General features: G+C 45.3%; 1 protein-coding gene across 12 annotated transcripts; it reads right to left on the minus strand.

The window, feature by feature from the left end:
* Window positions 1–2: 2 nt before the first annotated feature.
* LOC139566899 (oxysterol-binding protein 1-like) lies at window positions 3–16,315 on the minus strand. 12 transcript variants are annotated; one of them, XM_071388266.1, is made up of 19 exons: window positions 16,209–16,315; window positions 14,367–14,545; window positions 12,006–12,214; window positions 10,271–10,439; window positions 9,829–9,940; window positions 9,287–9,485; window positions 9,010–9,124; window positions 8,760–8,817; window positions 8,472–8,642; window positions 7,732–7,977; window positions 5,206–5,326; window positions 4,992–5,095; window positions 4,544–4,824; window positions 4,068–4,327; window positions 3,549–3,590; window positions 2,680–2,712; window positions 2,558–2,590; window positions 2,398–2,436; window positions 3–1,952 (listed from the first exon to the last, which is right to left on the minus strand). In XM_071388266.1, exons 2-19 carry the CDS (start codon window positions 14,501–14,503, stop codon window positions 1,810–1,812), a joined length of 2,472 nt encoding a protein of 823 aa, XP_071244367.1. In that variant the 5' UTR covers window positions 14,504–14,545; window positions 16,209–16,315; the 3' UTR covers window positions 3–1,809. The 12 variants fall into 12 exon arrangements, with proteins under 12 accessions (XP_071244367.1, XP_071244368.1, XP_071244365.1 ...); XM_071388267.1 differs by lacking the exon at window positions 16,209–16,315 and adding an exon at window positions 15,700–15,829; XM_071388264.1 differs by lacking the exon at window positions 16,209–16,315 and adding an exon at window positions 15,630–15,797.
* Window positions 16,316–23,113: the final 6,798 nt, after the last annotated feature.

Below are 23,113 nucleotides of genomic sequence, written 5' to 3' on the forward strand. Positions count from 1 at the left end.
TGTGCACTTCTCCAGTCAGGCTTTATTACAATCATCCTCCGATGCTGTTACACTCAGAGCACCACAGTGCACTGACCAAGATCCATAAGAGAGAATGAATGGTCATAAAGATAGGAAAGTATGATGAATAGAGGAACAAAATGAAATTATTGAAAAAAAGACAAACAATATGGCAGTATAATAACTAATTGACCTCTTAAGATGGGTCCAGTATAAACTCTGGTACAACGCATGAATGGTTTTGATACTGATATTTTTGTGAAGCAACAGTTTGCATTTGCACTTTTTACAACCATTGTGGTCTTCACAGCAGTGTAACTTGTGCAAACAAACTGTTGGCTCACAACTGTTCAGTCACGTTGTACAGGGCCAGGGATTAGGACAACACAGAAGTGATCAAACAAATTGACACAACCCAGTTTAGGGAGAAAAATGGGAGTTCTCTCTGACCTTAAACACAATTACTATCAATATCATTAAAAGCACTAATTATTACTTCATTTGATATATATACACATATTAGCAATCTGTTTCATTTTTCCTCACACTCAAACATTAAGTACACTTGAAAATAAGATTTATTTTTAGAACTCAAACCTCGCACTCAAGCTCACATTCTGTACTAGCGCTGCACACACACTTTAGTTCATGTAGATTAAGAGTGACCTCACACACCCTGAATCCCTATTAATTTATAGTGCACTACTTTTGAACACTGCCTATAGGGGGTCAAAAGAAGTGTACTATATAGGGAATAGGGTGCTATTTTGGACACACCCACCATTCCAATGTTACGATCAAGTCTGCTTCACACACTAACCCTAATAAAAAAACTATACGCTACACTAGATTGTTTTGCTGTTGGAAGAGGTGGAAGTTGTCTTTGGGATGTAGGGTGTAGTAGGAACTGTTTAAATAGTACTTAATGTCGATACATCCTTCATTTAGACGATTACGCTGCTTTGAGATGGAAAACAGGCTCCAAGCCCAAACTATCCTTGTGCCAAGCAGCAGAGGAGCTAATGTGATGTCACCAAGTTCTGGAGGACACACACCTCTTAACAGCATTTGTGAAGCTTTGACAATCTGGCAGCCTCAAAGCAGACATAAGCACCAACCCATTGCTATTATAACCCCCCCTCTTCACATACTCACACAAACTGTTCATGTCTGTATGCGTTTAGTCCATATCCTTTGGAAGAGGAGCAAGGTAGAGTTAGTGTTAAATCGCTAGAATCTATCAACCAGACCACCTATCTGCCCCCAGTCTTTTCCACAGACTAACATAGCAAGAGATGAAGTGTGAGAGAACGATGAGAAAGAGAGCGGCAAAGGAAGAGATGGAGAGAAAGACAAAGGCCTATCCAGTGGCAGTGGCTCTAAAGGGAGATATCTAATCATTGTAGTGAAGCTGAAGCGTCGGGGGTGACGTTTTCCCTAGCTACAGATCTAGGATCAACTTCGGCTCCCCCAATGGTGGGAAATGCAAAACGGACCCCAGATCAGCATCTAGGAGAAACGGACCCTACACCGAAGATGAAGGCAGAAGAAAGCAGGTCTGTCCCCCTATCCGGTTGCACTGTCCTGCAGGGTCTCACTGCCCCTGTGCACACCATCCCCACAGAGAGTGATAGGGGAGCGGTAGGGGGCATTACAACCCAAAATCTATCCTGAAAGAGGGAGGGTTGGGGTTAAACAGGGTCGATACCCAGGCTGCCCCTTCTTCAATTGGGGAAAAGGGCGGCTTGTGGCCTTCCATATTCCAAATGCCTGGGTTAGTACAATTTGCTGATGGGGGGGGGGGGGGGGTCAATATATATCGGGGCACATGTCCCAGCTGCCGTGGTCCTTCGCTTCCCAGTAGCCCCCCTTGTAGACGTGCATGGACTCTCCTGTGACGGTGTCCTCGGTCCGCTCGAACCACATCGCCTCATAGTTGTCCTGGTGGACACCTGACGGAAATAAGAGAAAAAGAAAGCCATTTAATCCATTGAAAGAACCATAGATGTTGAGGACCTGCCATGGAAGCTTTGGGAAAGGGACTTCTGCATCAAGACCATATAAAAGAAGGATGAGGTCAGGGGTTTTTCAGTCACTGCTTGAGCAATGATTGACAGTATTGGCTCATCCCTCTTTGGTATGATCCTGGAGAAGCAGAACATTAGGATGACAAGGACAACATTGCAGCAGTATGGTGGTGTCTAGCTACAATAGTTACCAGTTATAATTTCTAGTGCTACAAGATTTGACACATGCCCACCGTAAGACTTTGGGAACTAGTATTTCTCAACCAAGTTATACTGCAACTACTAGAGCGTCTAAGAGGAAGGAGACAAACTACAGACAAATAACAGAGAAAGAAGGAGCGTGAGAACGAACAGCACTGGTGTTACTTGCTTTTGACAGCAGCTCCATAATGACCTTCCATGTCATCCACTGGGGGGGGGGGGGGGGCAAATGGAAATATATGAATGATGGCTGATGTGGAAAATGTATCTAAAAAAAGGTGTGAGAATGAAATCATGGTGCGTGTGTGTCCCGAACAATGAATACTTGCTTTGATACTCTGAGAGGGGCGGACCACGTGGGGCTGCAAAAGGGAAGACTGACAGATGAGAATGTGAGTGTGAGGATAGAAAGACAGTGATATAGAGAGGAAAAGAGTAGAGGGCTACTTGCTTGGAGTGTGAGGTGGAGAATCGTCAGGGTCCGCTGAAGGGGGAGAGAGGAACATGAAAAATTGACAGAAAGAAATGAAATTATGAAAAGAAGAGGGAGAAAAAAAGAACCTACAACTTAACCAAATAAATATATTTAATATACGATGATACTTACTGGTGTGATGTGAAAAATTAAAGCTAGTCTATTTTAATTACACTACTGAGCTGTTTGCTACCACAGGACATTGCTGCATATCCATTTAAACATTCCTCTTGAGTATTAGAATTCAAATGTGAATTCCACAGCACAATAATAAGTCATTTCTAGGCATAGCCTGGAAATCTGGGTTGTATTCACTAGACACCTTAGGTAGAAAAACATCCCAAAACAGCAAGGGACTACCTGAACTTGTCAAATAAGGAACTTGTTTTGTTGCAAAACGTTTTGCTACAGTGTGCACTAATGAACACGACCCTGGTATTGATTGACAAGCATATTTGCGTCACAAAAAAGCTAGCTAATTACCTTTGTATACACACACTAAACGGAAAGTGATAAAAGGATCAAGTGTCAGAAAGAGAGGGAATAAGAGAGCGAAAGGGTGGAGAAAGCGAGGGAGTGTGCTATAAGGACACAGATGGACGGAGGAAAGGGGGGAGTTTGTGGTACTTGCTTTCGTCCGAAGCCTGGCTCGCTTCCGTACCAATCTCCACTGCATCGGCTGAACACAGCACAAACCAAGGATGGATGGATGAATGAATAAAGAAAGCGGGATATGATGGATCGTCAGAGGTATTACATACACCTACCTTGTGAAAAGTGGAACGGATTGTGTGTGTGAGAGTAAAGGTAGAGTGAGACAATAGGGGGAAGAGAGGAGTACTTGCTTTTCAAAGGCGAGTCAGTGATGAAAGAGTCCTCAATGACAGCTTGCGGGACAGAGAGACAGACAAACATGTGAAAGACAGACAGATATATACAAGAGAAAGGGACAGACAGGTAGACTATGAACACAGACAGCTCTGGGACGACACACTCACTTTGTCTTTCCTCCAACCTGCCTCCATCTCCTTTTCCCTTCTCTAATTACAATAGAAGCCAAAGAGACCAGACTCCTCATTCACGTTAATGGGGAGTATTTGCTTACTCACAAGCACAAGAAATCGATCTTGCTCCCATCTTGGGCATGTCCCAATAATATCCTCAAGTGTGCACTTGTTTACTACTTCCAACATAGGATTGGTGAGACATCAGTTAGTGGGTGTCTCCACCATGTTTCTTAAACCAGTCATTTCCTTTCAAATAAGTACAGGAAAGTCAACAAGTGAACACTTTGGGAGGAAGGAGATAAACTGGGATGTAGCCCTTCTTGCACCGCCTTCCCTCGCCCCTTCCCTCTTTCTCACCGTCCTCCGCTACTTCCACCCCCTCTGCCCCCTCCTCAGGCAGGTTGGCTGCGCGCTGGGCCTCTCGCTCCCTCTCGCGGCGGACGCTCCTCTGCTTCTCCTCCAGCCGTTGCTTCTCGGCGTTGGCCTCGTCCCACCGGCCCGCCTCCATCAGCTGCTGGTCGGGCCGTCGCCGGCTGTCGGTGGGCGCCACGCCCTCCTCGGGCTCGTTGAGCGTCAGCGCCAGCGACGAGAAGTAGTACATGGTCTCCGCACCCTCACTGCAGATGGTAGGAAGAGAGAGGATGGGAAATAAGGAGAGAGAGAAAGGAGGAGGAAGTGGAAGAGACACATAGGAGAAAGAGACAGACCAAGCAACAGAGGTGAGATGATTGAAAAAGGGGTGTTCTTTGACACACCAAATGTCTTTTTCGTTTGCTGCACCTCTTCAGCAAAAAAAAACAAAAAAAACACACCCACCCCCACACTCTACTCACGGTAGTGGGTTCTTCTTCCAGAGCTCCTTGGCTTTGAGCGTCTGGTAGACGGTCTTCTGTTTGCCCTCGGTGCCGTTCTCGCCCTTATTACTCTGCATCACCCTGGAGAACTCCATCTTCTCATCCCACGTCCCTGACAGCACATAGTGGGCCTTACCCTCCTTGTCTGTCACCACACCAGTCACCTTCCTGGCCACGTCTCTGGAGAAGTAGCTGTACGGGGCGAACTTGAGATGGCAGCGGTCGCCGGTCCGGTGGTTCACCACGTCTATCTCGCCCGACTGAGAAACACAGAAAGAGAATGGAATTCTTTAAAATAAATCTGGAATGTTTTTTGGAATTGGTCTAACATCTAACACAGTAGGTTCTGCATGTGTCTATTGCAAAGATTGTGGCATGATAATGTCACTTTAACAGATATAGCCATCGTGTGTGATATTTTTCTTACCTGGTCGATCCACAATTTGCCCACAATGATGTTGTGTACTGTTGTAGTGACTTTCTTCCACGAGTAGTGATTGTTGCTCTTCTCAAACATACATTGGATAGAGCCTGTGGAAGACGATTACACCATAGTAAAACATGTCAAATGCCAACTAAACAAAGATTGAGCGTGATGGAAACATTGGCTGGCAACCATCAGTCCTCACACACTGCCTTACCCAGAGGCATGATAGAGAGGTATTTTCCCCTGAACTTGCTGGCGAGGGAGATCTCCTGTCGGAGGGTCCAGCCTCTCTCTGAGATGGCATGATGAGCCGCTGCAGGCGGGTGGTGACTCACCTGGATAAAGAGATGGAGGATTGGGTAGGGCGATATTACAATTAAATCACGAAGCACAGTGTTTTGCAACTCCGGTCCTGGGGACCCACAGGGTACCATTTTTAAACTGTGCACTAAAACACCTGATTCGACTAATTAATGGCTTGATGATTAGCCGATTACTTGAGTCCAGATGTGGTTGTGCTGGGATAAAAACAACATATGTAAAAATGTATTTAAAGTGTAAGTGTGTGAATAAAGAGAGCCGTTGTTTCCCCACAGCTGACACTAGGGTGTTTTCCTCTCAGGGAATTGAGTACCACAGTATGAGTCATAAAACCCGGAAATCAGTTCCAATCGTTTTTTTGAACATTCCTTTTTCCATTGGGATTTTAGAACTAATTCTAACAAACTAAGGTTTGTGTTTTGTGTAGGCTTAACCCTGGCATGACGTTTTGATAACTGCAAATCTCTTGGACAAGGTAACTTTATCAATAATTAGCATAGCAATTTTTTTTGTGTCAATTGAGGCACTCAATATTGATAAAACTCACGGCTATCAAAACGTCACGCAAAAGGTAAGTCTACACCAAACACACAGTTAATTCAATTTTTTTGTAAAATACACAATGTGAAACATGAATGGCGGAAAAACCATTGGAACCATTTCCGTGGTTTTATGGGTATTATGTGGCGTACTATTGGAACGTGCTACAGCAGAAGGGAACGTTTCAGCACCACAGGTGATGGACAGGGCTAGAAGTCTTGAGACTGGCTGTTTCTAGAGGTACCACTACCCATCGATGCCCTCTGTGTAAATGTGTTAAAACACGCAAGGCTGCCGGCCCAGACGGCATCCCCAGCCGCATCCTCAGAGCATGCTCAGAGCATGCTCAGACCAGCTGGCTGGTGTGTTTATGGACACATTCAATCAATCCTTTTCCCAGTCTGCTGTTCCCACATGCTTCAAGATGGCCACCATTGTTCCTGTTCTCAAGAAAGCGAAGGTAACTGAGCTAAATGACTATCGCCCCGTAGCACTCACTTCCGTCATCATGAAGTGCTTTGAGACAAGTCAAGGACCATATCACCTCCACCCTACCTGACACCCTAGACCCACTCCAATTTGCTTACCGCCCCAATAGGTCCACAGACGACGCAATCACACTGCCCTAACCCATCTGGACAAGAGGAATACCTATGTAAGAATGCTGTTCATCGACTCCGGGAAGACCCAGAGTTACCTCTGCTGCAGAGGATAAGTTCATTAAAATGACCAGCCACAGAAATTGCAGCCCAAATAAATGCTTCAGAGTTCAAGTAACAGACAACAGTTCAGAGAAGACTGTGTGGATCAGGCCTTCATGGTTGAATTGCTGCAAACAGGACAATGACCCAACACACCTCCAGGCTGTGTAAGGGCTATTTGACCAAGAAGGAGAGTGATGGAGTGCTGCATCAGATGACCTGGCCTCCACAATCCCCCAACCCAATAGAGATGGTTTGGGATGAGTTGGACCGCAGAGTGAAGGAAAAGCAGCCAACAAATGCTCAGCATATGTGGGAACTCCTTCAAGACTGTTGGAAAAACATTCCCGGTGAAGCTGGTTGAGAATACCAAGAGTGTGCAAAGCTGTCATCAAGGCAAAGGGTGAATACTTTGAAGAATCTCAAATATATTTTGATTTGTTTAACACTTTTTTGGTTACAACATGATTCCATGTGTTATTTCAGTGTTGATTTCTTTACTATTATTCTATAATGTAGAAAATAGTAAAAAATAAAGAAAAAGCCTTGAATGAGTAGGTGTCCAAACCTTTGTCTGGTACTGTATGTTTAAGTAATATATCTAATTAAGTAGTTCACTTGTTAGTTTATAATTATCTGTTGTAACCAAGTACTTATCTTCTTACCTTTGACCTGTTTAACTGCCAGTATCGAATGTCTGCCAGTGTTGAATGTTATGGTTAATGTTTGACACCAGACTGGATTCGAGGACAGTGATGTATCTGTGACACTGTAGCAGCTGACGCGGTGACTTCCTGCAAGCCTCTCGGGCTGGTGTTTACAGAACATTTGATGCTGGGAGATTAATACTTAAGGGCCTTCTCTGCTTTTGTTCTGGAGGGGTCTCCTAGTTGCAATAAACCGGATTGATACGATCAAATTCTTGTGATGTCAATTTGTGGTTTATTGAATGTGTATTGGTTTTTAAAAACATATAGCCACTGTAGATGCAAAGCTTCTTCTCCAATACTCGCTCTCTGCCCACTCCCTCTCTTAGCCCCTCACCCATTTGAACCTGTAGCCCTCCCTCCCCCTTCTGTTTTTCCAATTCCTCTCTTTCCCAACCAGTCATTCCCCCATTGCTCCCGTCCCTCTCGTTCCTACCAGTCTTTCCCCTGTCGCCCCACTCCCTTTTTTACCTGTTCACACAGTGAGCGGTAGCCGCTCTCCCTCAGCCGGTCCAGTTCGTAGGTCTCCCCCAGTAGGGGGTTGAAGGGTTTCCCTGTGCGGTGGACCGTAGTGGAGTAGGACGATACGGTGAAGGCAGCCACGTAGCACAGCTGCTCCAGAGAGCTCTGGCATTTAGCCGCCTTGTCTAGGAGGTCGTAGTACTCTAAGTCCTCGGATAGACGCTGGAGCATGGAAATTGGTTCGTTGAAGTTCACCTGAGATAAATGGGGAGAAAAGGGGGAGAGAAAGGAAACTTAGAATGGAAAGGGTTAGGGAAAAATACAGGTAACTGCCAAAAGAAAGGAAACACTGGCATGAAGTGTCAATGCGCCTTAGCATTGATTCTGCAAGTGTCTGAAACTCTATTGGAGGGATGCAACACCATCCTTCCATGAAACATTCCAACATGTTTTGTTGATGGAAAACGCTGTCTCACACACTTTAAACCCACTATGCTCCTTAACCGCTTAATAAACTCAGGAACCATGCTGTGTGGAAGCACCTGCTTTCAATATACTTTGTATCCCTAATTTACTCAAGTAGAGTGTTTCCTTTATTTTGGAAGTTACCTGTCGATGCATTTCATTCCAGAAAGATGTTCTCTCCCGATTGCCCTCGTTCAATACAATGCACAGAGCTGAAAGCAACGGTTAGGGTGTGCTGCAATAGTCTATAGTCACACACAACCACACACGTGTGTGTTTCTTACAGGCATGGGGATCTTGGAGAGCTCCTTGCCGATGCAGTTCTTCATGATGCTCCAGAGGTTCAGAGAATAGTTGGGCTTGTCTGGGATTTTGGTCCGCCTCTTCCTCACTGGCTCAACCTCCAGGGACTGCGGCGACTCCGGATTGGACCCCAACGACTGCTCGTCACAAAGCTGGGGGCGGCCAAAGAAGAGGGCAGAACACAAACACATTTTTTTATTTCAAGGGACATCCTAAAGCAAGTAATAAAAAATAAAAAAAGACATTTCAAAACACAGTGACAGACTCACTGATTGGTCATCAATTCCAGTTTCAGTGCTGAGACAACTGACGTTACTTCCTGACCTTCTGGGTGGAGGAGAAAGAAACAGATATAGAGAGAAAGAAATACATTTGACCAATTACAGTTTGCCTTCTAAAAGCTCAGTTTAAAATCGCTCATAAAATGCCATGCCATTTGTATTGAGAAAAAGAGGTTGAGCGAGAGAAAGAAAGAGAGCAAGAAACAGAGAGTAAAAAGAAAGGTAGAGGCGTGCTGACCTATGATACTTGGGGTCGGCCGGTACAGTGATGAACCCCGCCGGGTCCTCCATAGCGTCAAAGAACTCATTCTCATCATCCTCGTCGCTCGCGTCACCCTTTGCTGAGCCCGAACCTGAGAGAGGGAGAAAACAAAATATTATGAATGAGAGCAGGTTGTAGATTCAGTGGTTGACTTAACTAGCAGGCTAACAGCCAGTTTGCAGTTTCGGGGTTAAAGTTCAGGGGTCAAAGAGTTAATGTAACAGATCGTTCGGGGTCAGAGGTGATGCCTTACTCTTGCTGTCCAAGGCGGGGTTGCTCTGGGAGAGGGGCAGTACGGTGGCCCCTCTAAAGGCCCTCTCCAGGTGGTTGTGCTGCTTGGCTAGCTGCTCCAATGTTTCCTCCAGCCTTATCCTCTGGTCCCGCTCCGAATGCAAGGCTTTCTGCCACCGTTTACTGTGGGCCTGGGCCAGGGACAGGAAGTCTCTGCACGCCTGGGGGGAGAAACGTTAGAGGTACATTTTATACAAATACCAAAAACAGTACGGTGGGTCTCTGCCAGGGAGTCTCTGCACGCCTGGGGGGGAAGAACGTTAGGGGAAACAGAGAAATGTCAGGGAAACGTCACAGAAACACTTTTAGAACATTCATACTATACCACAAAGCCTTGTAAATGTTTGTGTAACAGTCAAGATACAGATGTCTCGTACGGTGGGCTTCAGCTAGAACAAGGTCTTTACTAAATTATTACACTGATTTATTAGACCTTGACTGTATTCTATGTACGATGCTTTGTAAACCAGTGTCGCCTTCGCACACTACAAAAACAACACGTACGTTGATCATGGCGTTGGAGGTGATGCGGAACAACGTGGCTCTCTCCGTCACCTGCCGGATCTTGCCATCCGTGTCGGCTCCCAGCCGCACCCCCTCCAGCTCTGACAGGGACCTAGGACAGAGGCACAGCCAAGGAGAGTCAGCCAGTCCCTTCAACCCATCCCCTCAACCCATCCCTTTTGTATGTAGTGTTTGCAATTTGTTTATTCACTCAGACGACTCTGCAACCAAGACAAATATCTGGTCCATAACAAAATTTTAGCACTTAGTTGGCCAACCAGTTAATATGTGCTTGTAAGGATAGCACAGAACAATAGCTTTTTGCAACCATTGATGTGTTCTATGGATGTGGGCAAAGTTATCTTGTTCTATTACTATCGGTGTCTATACATGGGGATTCAACCAGTTGTTTATGTGTGAGCGTGATGGGTTGACCCCTGACCTTTGGAGGGCAGAGCCGTGCTTGGCGATGAGGTCGTTGCAGGTGCTCAGGTCTTCTACCTTGCTGCCCAGAGTGCGTAGTGTGGACTGTACCTCTGAGTTAGAGTTACGTGCCCCTCCGCCTTGTCCCGAGGTAGGGGGTGACGTGGGACACTCATCACCAGAGTCATCTGGAGAAGAAGAAGAGAAAGGAAAGGGTTTAACACACACACGCTATAATATACAGTACCAGTCAGAAGTTTGGACACCTACTCATTCCAGGGGTTCTTTCTTTTTCTACATTGTAGAATAATAGTTATGACTTCAAAACTATGAAAAACACATATGGGAATCATGTAGTAACCAAAAAAGTGTTAAACAAATACAAATATTTAGATTCTTCAAAGTAGCCACCCTTTGCCTTGATGACAGCTTTGCACACTCTTGGCATTCTCTCAACCAGCTTCAACTGGAATGCTTTTCCAACAGTTTTGAATACTCATTGTTGGGTCATTGTCCTGTTGAAAAACAAATGATAGTCACACTAAGCGCAAATCAGATAGGATGGCGTATCGCTGCAGAATGCTGTGGCCCCCCCACACCTCCTCCTCCATGCTTCACGGTGGGAACCACATATGCAGAGTTCTGTTAACCTACTCCGCGGCTCACAAAGACACTGCGGTTGGAACCAAAAATCTGGACTCATCAGACCAAAGGACAGATTTCCATCGCTCTAATGTCCATTGGTGGTGTTTCTTGGCCCAATAAGTCTCTGCTTATTATTGGTGTCCTTTAGTAGTGGATTCTTTGCAGCAATTTGACCACGAAGGCCTGATTTACGCAGTCTCCTCTGAACAGTTGATGTTGAGATCTGTCTGTTACTTGAACTCTGTGAAGCATTTATTTGGGCTGCAATTTCTGAGGCTGGTATCTCTAATGAACTTATCCTCTGCAGCAGAGGTAACTCTAGGTCTTCCTTTCCTGTGATGGTCCTCATGAGAGCCAGTTTCATCATAGTGCTTGATTGTTATTACGACAGCACTTTGCGGATTGACTGACCTTCATGTCTTAAAGTAATGATGGACTGTCGTTTCTCTTTGCTTTTTTGAGCTGTTCTTCCATAATATGGACTTGGTCTTTTACCAAATATGGGGAGGTATACAGAAGATAGCCCTCCCTTGTCACAACACAATTGATTTGCTCAAACGCATTAAGGAAAGAAATTCCACAAATTAACTTTTAAATAAGGCACACCTGCTAATTTAAATGCATTCCAGGTGACTACTACCTCATGAAGCTGGTTTAGAGAATACCAAGAGTGTGCAAAGCTGTCATCAAGGCAAAGGGTGGCTACTTTGAAGAATCTCAAATATTTTTGGTTACTACATGATTCCATGTTATCTACAATGTAGAAAATAGTAAAAATAAAGAAAAACCCTGGAATGAGTAGGTGTCCAAACTTTTGACTGGTACAGTATATGAAGAAAAAAATACATTATGTCAGAATGATAGCCCCACCCCCTCAATCTAACTGGGGGTTATACAGTAAACTGTAATTCTTAAGAAAAAAACATGTTCTCTCTCCATAACCACCTCTTTCTCAAAGGAACATGAACAAACACATACAGTATACACTCCACTCAGACACCCCGCTCAATCCTCCTTCCCTTTCCCTCTCTCTGTACCCATCACAGACCGTTCTACCCAGACAAATCCCTTCCTCTCCCTCCTCCTTTTTCCTCTCCTCCCTCCCTCACCAGACTCGGCCTGATTGCGGACAGCCTTGGCCTTGGCCAGCTCCAGGGCGGTGATCCAGCGCTGCCGCTCCACCTCAGAGCTGGCCTTCAGGTGGTAGGTTTGCGCCCCGCCGTTAGAGATGACAAAGTTGCACGAGTCCTCCACCGCGATGTTGGCCGTGGCCAGGTTGATGGTGCCCCGGCACGTGTGGCCCATCTCTGCCTGGGTCCTGGGGAGAAACAGAGCGAGAGAGAAGGGTGGGTTTAACCAGCTCCAACTCCTGAACCAGCTCCAACTCCTGCTTGCATGGTTGGTCCGAAAACAACTCCTAGCCCCCTAACCAGATCCTCTTCAGTGTTTGCTCATCTGAAGGAACCATATAGGAAGCAATACAGCAGAAGCTTCTCTACACCTACTGGAAGCCAAGATGAAGACATCACTTTAATTACGCCTAACTGGTTTCTGTTGGTCTGCAAACACCAGAAACAGGGAAAGAGGTTAGGGAATATGTTCAGACTAGGGAAGCTTTAGGCTAGTTGGAGCAAAATTGAGTAAACTAATTTTGGACAACAATGCTCTCTGTTCCACATTGTTTAATTTTACATTCCATTAAGTAAAGGTCTCTGATTACAGCCAGTTTAACCAGGAACCATTATGATTACACCAGCAGAGGAGTGGGGACCCAATACTTAGATTACATGGAAGCGTGGCAATAGAAACCAGCTGACTCTGATGGTCCAGTCTGGAATATTGGCTATTGTTGCCTAACTAATTTGTTCATATGGAACAAAGGAATCTGTCCAATACAGCTATGCTATCTCAGGGACAATCTAGCCTAGTGTTGGAAAAACATTTTAACATTCTGGTTTGGCAATTTTGCATGATTGCAAAAACCTTTGTGCAAATGTCTCGCTAAATGCACTCTTGGCAAGTTATTTGAGAGAAAACAAGACTCAGAGAGAGGAACATGAAAAGTGTGTGAATTGTTGGACGTGCTTATCACCAGATTCTAAATTGTTAGGCAAACAGTACTGTTCACAACACACACAGCGTGCTTGGAGTGGGAGGTGAATGGTACACAGCAACATGTGTCTCCAAAACTCATTAAACAAACACAACTCATATTACACAGCCCAGTGAAGACATGATGACTCCCCCACAGGGCCGAAAACAGGCCAAGCATTCAGACACACGTCTTTGTTGCAAGCAAAACGAAGATGAGTCATGCAATATTGTTACACCATTAAATGGCAAAGAGTTAAACAGGGACTCCACAATGACCTCTAGCTTCAATTCCTTTATGATACTGTGCGCCATAGTCAAAACTCATGATAGGCATATAAAGGAGCAAGTTGTATTCACCTTATAGTGCAGGGGAAATGTCAACACAACACAGAGCAAATCACAGCTATAATGTAACCGTTTATACATTGACAGTGGAAAAATGACCATAGCCATATCCCTGGATAACAATGACATTCTTCTAGATTTTTCCAATAGCGTGTGATTGCGGCCCGCAATTCTGGCCGTTCCTGCATGGGGGCATTACGGCATCTGCAGGAACGCCCCCACCTCGAGCACGACATCTTCATGCTTGTGTGACACTATTGTTATTTGGGATTTCCCTTGATTGTCTAGGCGATTAAAATGTGGTTCAAATAAAAAATTAAAGTATTATCAGAGTTTGTCAGGGGCTAAGGACACTGTCTACCGGTATCCTAGGACCTAGCTACCGGTGTCGCCCCCGCCTGCTGTGTACCAGAGTCGTCCTAGCTAACAAGCTAGCTAGCACTGTGTCCTTCGCTCCAACTGGCACAAACACCTGCCCTTGTTAACAGAACTGCTGGAAAGCATGGCCCAACAGGCGGGGTGCAGTACACTGTCTACTGGCGTGCTAGCTAGCTACTTATCCCACCTGCTGCACCGGAGTCCTAGCTAGCTAACTAACTAGCTAGAACAGTGTCCTTCACTCCCACTTGTCGAACACCTGCCCTCGCCGTTGTTAACAGAACTGCGGGAAAACAGTGCCAGACAGGCAGAGGCGAAGGACACAGTCTACCTTTGTCCTAGCTAGCTACCGACGTTGTCGCCCCCGCCTCTTCTTCTGTGGGGTTTATCTGCGGTTGGCATCCAATGTTATGGTGCATTACCGCCACCTACTGTACTGGAGCACCCTGCCTCCTGCCTGTGTACTGGAGTCCTAGCTTAAAAATGGACCAATAGAAGTATAAAGAGGGGTTCCTGCAGATGCAGCAATGCCCACAAGCAGGAACGGCCCTGAATTGCAGGCAGCAAAGATTTCTGGTAACTGTTAGTCTTATCTGTTACAGAGGATACGAAGAGGTACTACGTCATGCCACCCCATCTCGCCCCATTCTTACCTGTAGTAGGATAGTAAACCGTTGCTCAAGACAAACCATCGTCGCTGGTAGCCCTTGATGTAATTCGTCCATTTGAATAGCCATCCTTTGTATGTGTCTCCAGCCGGAGTCGGGGTGAGTGCCTTGGCCTCCGACATTACGACAGTCTGAGCCTCCACAGTAGGCTAGTAGATTGGAGCCTAGGGAGATGAAAAACAGTAAGACAACATGGAAATGGCATGGGAAAATCTACAGACTATTTACTAGCCAACTAATCCATACATACTTGGGATACATACTAGAAGACCACGTATGCTGTCAGTGTCAAGTCAGAACAGTTTCGAAAGTCACTACAAATCAGCATAACCCAAAGGCCGGCAGATGACGATATTGAGTAATTTCGATATCGCCATCTACCGGGCTTTGGGCAACAATCAATGACACTAGCCTACCTGTCAGTGTCAACTGCCTGGCTTTGGTTAACAGTATTATATTGCGTAAATTGATATAGCAAGTCATATCAGCAACTTAGCTAGCTAAGCTGGATAAGTTGTTGGAGAACAACTACTGCTAGTGATGTTAACAAGAGATTAGCTTCCTAGCTAGCTTGCAAACGTCGCGCTAAACAGGTAGCATTCGCTAAACTAGTTACAGTAGCTAACGTTAACGGCATAGCCAGTCTTGTCGAGAGCAAGACGACGTTTCCATCCAAACTTTGGCATGAAGCTAGAGGGATACTAGTTACTACTACACAATTTGCAATGACTACACTTTACACATTTAACACTGTCAGTGCAAAATCACCAATAAGTCGCTAGCGGCCTAACAACACAGCACAGCCTGGCGCTAAAGTGCAGCATCACACACCGCACTCACGACAATGACAGGCGGATCCACCTCGGCGCTAACGACCGTCGACCGAGAGTCGATGCCTTGAGCAGCTAATCAACTCAAGTTTTGCAATAAAAATACACTTTATTATGCTCGTATAGCTAGTTAATTAATGAGGCATACAATCAACCAACCTTTATCAATATGTCGAAGAAAAACTGACGCAATTTCCTTGGGCTACTATACCTTGACAACTTCAACATCCGACTATCAGACTGGACATTTACTTTTGCTTAAAAAAATGAAAGTAACATGACAAACGTAGCTATCAAGCCACAACTTTCCCAATCAAAGTTCTTCGCCTTAGCATTAAATGTCAGGAACACAATTGATTTCAGTTTTTTGTTTACAATTTTCTTTTTTTTTTTACAAATCTTTCCACCTAACGTTTACCTTGTATCAATGGGCGGGGTGTGCACATTGTAGACCATTTCATTGGGCCCTATATTAAATAGCCACCCACCTGGGAAACCGGTACATGCAAAACGAACTAGTCCACTCACTGGTAGCACCTGTGTGCGCCCAGAGACGTTAAACAAAGTACTCTCGCTTCAAAACGTGAACACAAAAATAAGAGTCATCGTCAGAAACCTTGTGATTTATTTATTTTTTAAGGAAATCATGTAAAATTTCTCAACCCTGGTGGAACCTTCAAATACAGTCATTGGGTGGAACACTGGGTGGGGCGTACAGGGGTGAATTCATTACGGAAACCGTTTACCGTTTTTAGAACCAAACGGAAGCAAACAGAGCAAAACTAGAGTTTTCATTGGACAAATTCGGGTAGGTCCCGCCCCGTTTGTTCCTTTTGCTTCCACTTAAGAAGCCTTTTGCAACATAATCGGCATAATGAATACACCCCTGGTGTTTTCTGGCTCTTTGGGGGTAGCAGTTTCCCTTAACCACAGATCTAGGATCAGATTACCATAACCCCAATTCCATATATTTTATTTGTGATGAAAAACACCTCACCCTGTATCTTGACCTGTCTCCTGTCCCACTAGTCTGTGCCATGGGTCCACAGTCTGTTAGCAGTGTCAGCTTCAGTTGACCCGTAGTGTCCTGTTCTCGTCCGAGGCACTACTGTATGTCTCATGCCCAGTTAGGTTCCAAGTCTCAGTTTGTGACCTTAGTAGCAGCTGCTATGAGTCCCCTGCCTTGTAAGGCCCTAGGCCTCCCACCCTGCTAGGGTCTCAGCCACCTGACTTGGGGTACCAACCATTTCCTGACCCGGTGGGCCTGCTGTCTTCAGCTATGGGGGGGCCGTCTGCCACCTGCACTGGATGCCCCTCACACCGGGGAAGCCACCCAACCTCACCTCAGGGGCACAGCTTTCCTCATGCTCTGGATACCTTATAGGCCTTCTTCAGAGCAATGGTCCCCTGAATCGTATCTACCCTGGGAGCCATCTCCAGCTGGTAAGGTACTGGGTCAGTTGGATTCTGCTAGAACCATGCCAACTCTTGCACTAGGAGCCAATCCTCCCCCTTCCCCCCAGTTCGAGCATTCAAAGGTCAAGACAGCTGGTCGGGGGGGGGGGGGGGGGGAAGAGAGAGAGAGAGAGAGAGAGAGAGAGAAAGAGAGAGAGGCCAGGGTCGAAACAGCAGGTCTGGGACAAGGTAGCACTTCCAGTGAAAACAGGACACTGCTTACAAGCTGCCACTCTGGTGTTATGTCCAGACGCACCTTGACTGGTCCCTTTGTTGCTATGCCTACATGTCCTGACATTGCCTGCACCTTTGATTATCGCCCTCTCATTGTTCAGAATTCCATGGAAGGGAAGAGATGCCGAACAGCAAAGGGCGATTACACACCAGCGGAAGCAGAAAATATTTAGGGCATCTCAGATTGTTCTGGCAAATCACAAATATAAACTTCATTGGGAGGAAGGATGTTTGACATGCTTTATACATTTCTATCACAAACAATTATTTTGAAAATCATGATGAAAGTGGCCGTTTTCGGCCATTTGTAGACCAAAACATCTCCTGTAAGACCTTGTGATCCGAGAATCGTACATGAAAAAGACAATATCTTGGTGCCATTATACTTCTAATAGTGTGCTCTAACATACAGTTGAAGTCGGAAGTTTATATACACTTAGGTTGGAGTCATTAAAACTCGTTTTTCAACCACTCCACAAATTTCTTGTGAACAAACTATAGTTTTGGCAAGTCGTTTAGGACATCTACTTTGTGCATGACACAAGTCATTTTTCCAACAATTGTTTACAGACAGATTATTTCACTTATAGTTCACTGTATCACAATTCCAGTGGTCAGAAGTTTACATACACTAAGTTGACCATGCCTTTAAACAGCTTGTAAAATTCCAGAAAACAATGTCATGGCTTTAGAAGCTTCTGATAGGCTAATTGACATAATTTGAGTCAATTGGAGGTGTACCTGTGGATGTATTTCAAGTCCTACCCTCAAACACATTGCCTCTTTGCATGACATCATGGGAAAATCAAAAGAAATCAGCCAAGACCTCAGAAAAAAAGTGTAGACCTCCACAAGTCTGGTTCATCCTTGGGAGAAATTTCCAAACGTCTGAAAAAAGCACGTTCAACTGTACAAACAATAGTACGCAAGTATAAACACCATGGGACCACACAGTCGTCATACCGCTTAGGAAGTTCGGTTTCCTGGAGATGAACGTACTTTGGTGCGAAAAGTGCAATCCCAGAACAACAGCAAAGGATCATGTGAAGATGCTGGAGGAAACCGGTACAAAAGTATCAAAACTTGTCCTCTCACTGTCAACTGCATTTATTTTCAGCAAACTTAACATGTGTTAATATTTGAATGAACATAACAAGATTCAACAACTGAGACATAAACTGAACAAGTTCCACAGATATGTGACTAACAGAAATGGAATAATGTGTCCCTGAACAAAGGGGGGGTCAAAATCAAAAGTAACAGTCTGTATCTGGTGTGGCCACCAGCTGCATTAAGTACTGCAGTGCATCTCCTCCTCATGGACTGCACCAGATTTGCCAGTTCTTGCTGGGAGATGTTACCCCACTCTTCCACCAAGGCACCTGCAGGTTCCCGGACATTTCTGGGGGGAATGGCCCTAGCCCTCACCCTCCGATCCAACAGGTCCCAGACGTGCTCAATGGGATTGAGATCCGGGCTCTTCGCTGGCCCTGGAAGAACACTGACATTCCTGTCTTGCAGGAAATCATGCACAGAACGAGCAGTATGGCTGGTGGCATTGTCATGCTGGAGGGACATGTCAGGATGAGCCTGCAGGAAGGGTACCACATGAGGGAGGAGGATGTCTTCCCTGTAACGCACAGCGTTGAGATTGCCTGCAACGACAACAAACTCAGTCCGATGATGCTATGACACACCACCCCAGACCATGACGGACCCTCCACCTCCAAATCGATGCCTGTACTCTGGAGCGGGCTCGGTGTAACGCTCATTCCTTCGACGATAAACGCGAATCCGACCATCACCCCTGGTGAGGCAAAACCGCGACTCGTCAGTGAAGAGCACTTTTGCCAGTCCTGTCTGGTCCAGCGACGGTGGGTTTGTGCCTATAGGCGACGTTGTTGCCGGTAATGTCTGGTGAGGACCTGCCTTACAACAGGCCTACAAGCCCTCAGTCCAGCCTCTCTCAGCCTATTGCGGACAGTCTGAGCACTGATGGAGGGATTGTGCATTCCTGGTGTAACTCGAGCAGTTGTTGTTGCCATCCTGTACCTGTCCCGCAGGTGTGATGTTCGGATGTACCGACCCTGTGCAGGTGTTGTTATATGTGGTCTGCCACTGCGAGGACGACCAGCTGTCCATCCTGTCTCCCTGTAGCGCTGTCTTAGGCGTCTCACAGTACCGACATTGCAATTTATTTTGGCCACATCTGCAGTCCTCATGCCTCCTTGCAGCATGCCTAAGGCAGGTTAACACAGATAAGCAGGGACCCTGGGCATCTTTCTTTAGGTGTTTTTCAGAGTCAGTAGAAATGCCTTTTTAGTGTCCGAAGTTTTCATAATTGTGACCTTAATTGCCTACCATCTGTTAGCTGTTAGTGTCTTTTCGACCGTTCCACCGGTGCATGTTCATTAATTGTTTATGGTTCATTGTTTATGGTTCAAAGTGTTTTAAACCCTTTACAATGCAGATCCGGGAAGTTATTTAGATTTTTACGAATTATCTTTGAAAGACAGGGTCCTGAAAAAGGAACGTTTCTTTTTTTGCTGAGTTTATATCCACAGTAAAATGACTCCTATATCGACATAACCTGAAAGGCCACTCAGCAAGGAAGAAGCCACTGCTCCAAAACCGCCATAAAAAAGCCAGACTACGCTTTGCAACTGCACATGGGGACAAAGATTGTACTTTTTGGAGAAATGTCCTCTGGTCTGATGAAACAAATATAGAACTGTTTGGCCATAATGACCATCGTTATGTTTGGAGGAAAAAGGGGGAGGCTTGCAAGCCAAAGAACACCATCCCAACCGTGAAGCACGAGGGTGGCAGCATCATGTTGTGTGGGTGCTTTGCTTCAGGAGGGACTGGTCCACTTCACAAAATAGATGGCATCATGGAGTAAAATTATGTGGATATATTGACGAAACATCAAGACATCAAATCAAATTTATTTATAGAGCCCTTCTTACATCAGCTGCTATCTCAAAGTGCTGTACAGAAACCCAGCCTAAAACCCCAAACAGCAAGCAATGCAGGTGTAGAAGCACGGTGGCTAGGAAAAACTCCCTAGAAAGGCCAAAACCTAGGAAGAAACCTAGAGAGGAACCAGGCTATGAGGGGTGGCCAGTCCTCTTCTGGATGTGCCGGGTGGAGATTATAACAGAACATGGCCAAGATGTTCAAATGTTCATAAATGACCAGCACGGTCAAATAATAATAATCACAGTAGTTGTCGAGGGTGCAGCAAGTCAGCACCTCAGGAGTAAATGTCAGTTGGCTTTTCATAGCCGATCATTAAGAGTATCTCTACCGCTCCTGCTGTCTCTAGAGAGTTGAAAACAGCAGGTCTGGGACAGGTAGCACGTCCGGTGAACAGGTCAGGGTTCCATAGCCGCAGGCAGAACAGTTGAAACTGGAGCAGCAGCACGGCCAGGTGGACTGGGGACAGCAAGGAGTCATCATATCCTGAGGCATGGTCCTAGGGCTCAGGTCCTCCGAGAGAGAGAAAGAGAGAATTAGAGAGAGCATACTTAAATTCACACAGGACACCGGATAAGACCGAAGTACTGCAGATATAACAAACTGACCCTAGCCCCCCGAAACATAAACTACTGCAGCATAAATACTGGAGGCTGAGACAGGAGGGGTCAGGAGACACTGTGGCCCCATCCGATGATACCCCCGGACAGGGCCAAACAGGAAGGATATAACCCCACCCACTTTGCCAAAGCACAGCCCCCACACCACTAGAGGGATATCTTCAACCACCAACTTACCATCCTGAGACAAGGCCGAGTATAGCCCACAAAGATCTCCGCCACGGCACAACCCAGGGGGTGCGCCAACCCAGACAGGAAGATCACGTCAGTGACTCAACCCACTCAAATGACGCACCCCTCCTAGGGACGGCATGAAAGAGCACCAGTAAGCCAGTGACTCAGCCCCTGTAATAGGGTTAGAGGCAGAGAATCCCAGTGGAGTCAGGAAGTCAGGAAGTTAAAGCTTGGTCACAAATGTGTCTTCCAAATGGACAATGACCCCAAGCATACTTCCAAAGTTGTGGAAAAATGGCTTAAGGACAACAAAGTCAAGGTATTGGAGTGGACATCACAAAACCCTGACCTCAATCCTATACAACATTTGTGGGCAGAACTGAAAAAGCGTGTGAGAGCAAGGAGGCCCACAATCCTGACTCAGTTACACCAGCTCTGTCAGGAGGAATGGGCCAAAATTCACCCAACTTATTGTGGGAAGCTTGTGGAAGGCTACCTGAAACGTTTGACCCAAGTTAAACAATTTAAAGGCAATGCTACCAAATACTAATTGAGTGTATGTAAACTTCTGACCCACTGGGAATGTGATGAAAGAAATAAAAGCTGAAATAAATCTCTCTACTATTATTCTGGCATTTCACATTCTTAAAATAAGGTGGTGATCCTAACTGACCTAAGACAGGGAATTTTTACTAGCATTAAAAGTCAGGAATTGTGAAAAACTGAGTTTAAATGTATTTGGCTAAGGTGTATGTAAACTTTCGACTTCAACTGTATGGAGTATGTCTAGATTCTGAAATACACATTTTCACATTCATTTATTTTACATTAAAATAATTAATATGATTCTCAAAACTACCCATTTTGATTTTGTTCATTTTAAGACATATTGTTTGGAACAATGTATTGTAGAGTATATCACATTTACAGAATGGGCTCTCTGCTAATTCTGAAGGTATGATACATTTTATGAGCACCATCAACACAGTGAATGGTAAATGGATGGTTAATAGATTTATTGTTAAATAAATACATTTTAAAATGTATATTTCTGAATCTAGACATCCGCCATATGTTTGAGCACACTATAAGTTGTATAATGACACCAAGATAGTCTGTATTATGTACGATTCACAGATCATAAGCTCTTACAGGAGGCATGTACAGTATGCTGTAGGTCTAAAAAGGGCCTAAAATGCCCAGTTTCATCATGATTTTCAGAAACGTTTTTGAAATTTCTTTGTGAGAATTGACAACAAAATCTAAACATTTTCCGCTCCCTCTGGTGTGGAATCGGATGGATGAGGGTGAAGTCCACCTTAAGTTAGTGTGCGTTTGTTGTTTTGAGAAGAGAACGCAAACCATTTTCTCAAGGACCAGAAATGTGTGTCCTCTTCCTCTAGGACAAGAAAAAGTTTAGCTGTATCCACATTTTAACTCTATTTTTTGACAAGCAAATTCACTCTCGCATTCTCTCTCTCTTCATCTTTTCCTCTTTGTCTTCCCTCCTTTCTAGGGTTAATCATAACTATGGAGACACTAAACTAAATGGGATATCGCCAGGCGTCTGGCTTTGGTAGACCCTGGCCCAGACAAGCCTTCATCTCCTTCACTTGTTCTCCCACAACACTGAACAAAACTATAAACGCAACATGTAAAGTGTTGGTCTCATGTTTTCTTGAGCTGAAATAAAAGATAACAGAAATGTTCCAATATGCACAAAAAGCTTATTTCCCTGTTACATCCCTGTTTGTGAGCATTTCTCCTTTGCCAAGATAATCCATCCACCTGACAGGTGTGACATATCTAGAAGCTGACTAAACAGCATGACCTTGTGCCGGGGACAATAAAAGGCCACTCTAAAATGTGCCACAGTTTTTTCACACAACACAGTGCCACAGATGTCTCAAGTTTTGTGGGTGCGTGCAATTGGCATGCTGACTGCAGGAATGTGCACAAGAGCTGTTGCCAGAGAATTGTATGCTCATTTCTCGACCATAAGCTGCCTCCAATGTCGTTTTAGAGAACTTGGCAGTATGTCCAACCGGCCTCACAATCGAAAACCACGTGTATGGCGTTGTGGTAGCGAGCGGTTTACATGGTGGCGGTGGGGTTATGGTATGGGCAGGCATATGCTACGGACAACGAACACAATTGCATTTTATCGATGGAAATTTGAATGCAAAGAGATACCGTGACGAGATCCTGAGGCCCATTGTCGTGCCATTCATCCGCTGCCATCACTTCATGTTTCAGCATGATAATGCACGGCACGATATCGCAAAGATCTGTACACAATTCCTGGAAGCTGAAAATATCCCAGTTCTTCCAGGGCCTGCATACTCACCAGACATTTCACCCATTGAGCGTGTTCCAATTCCCGCCAATATACAGCAACTTCACACAGCCATTGAAGAGGAGTGGGACAACATTCCACAAG

This window comes from Salvelinus alpinus, chromosome 39 (assembly GCF_045679555.1).
Source record: "Salvelinus alpinus chromosome 39, SLU_Salpinus.1, whole genome shotgun sequence".
NCBI classification, from domain to species: Eukaryota; Metazoa; Chordata; class Actinopteri; order Salmoniformes; family Salmonidae; genus Salvelinus; species Salvelinus alpinus.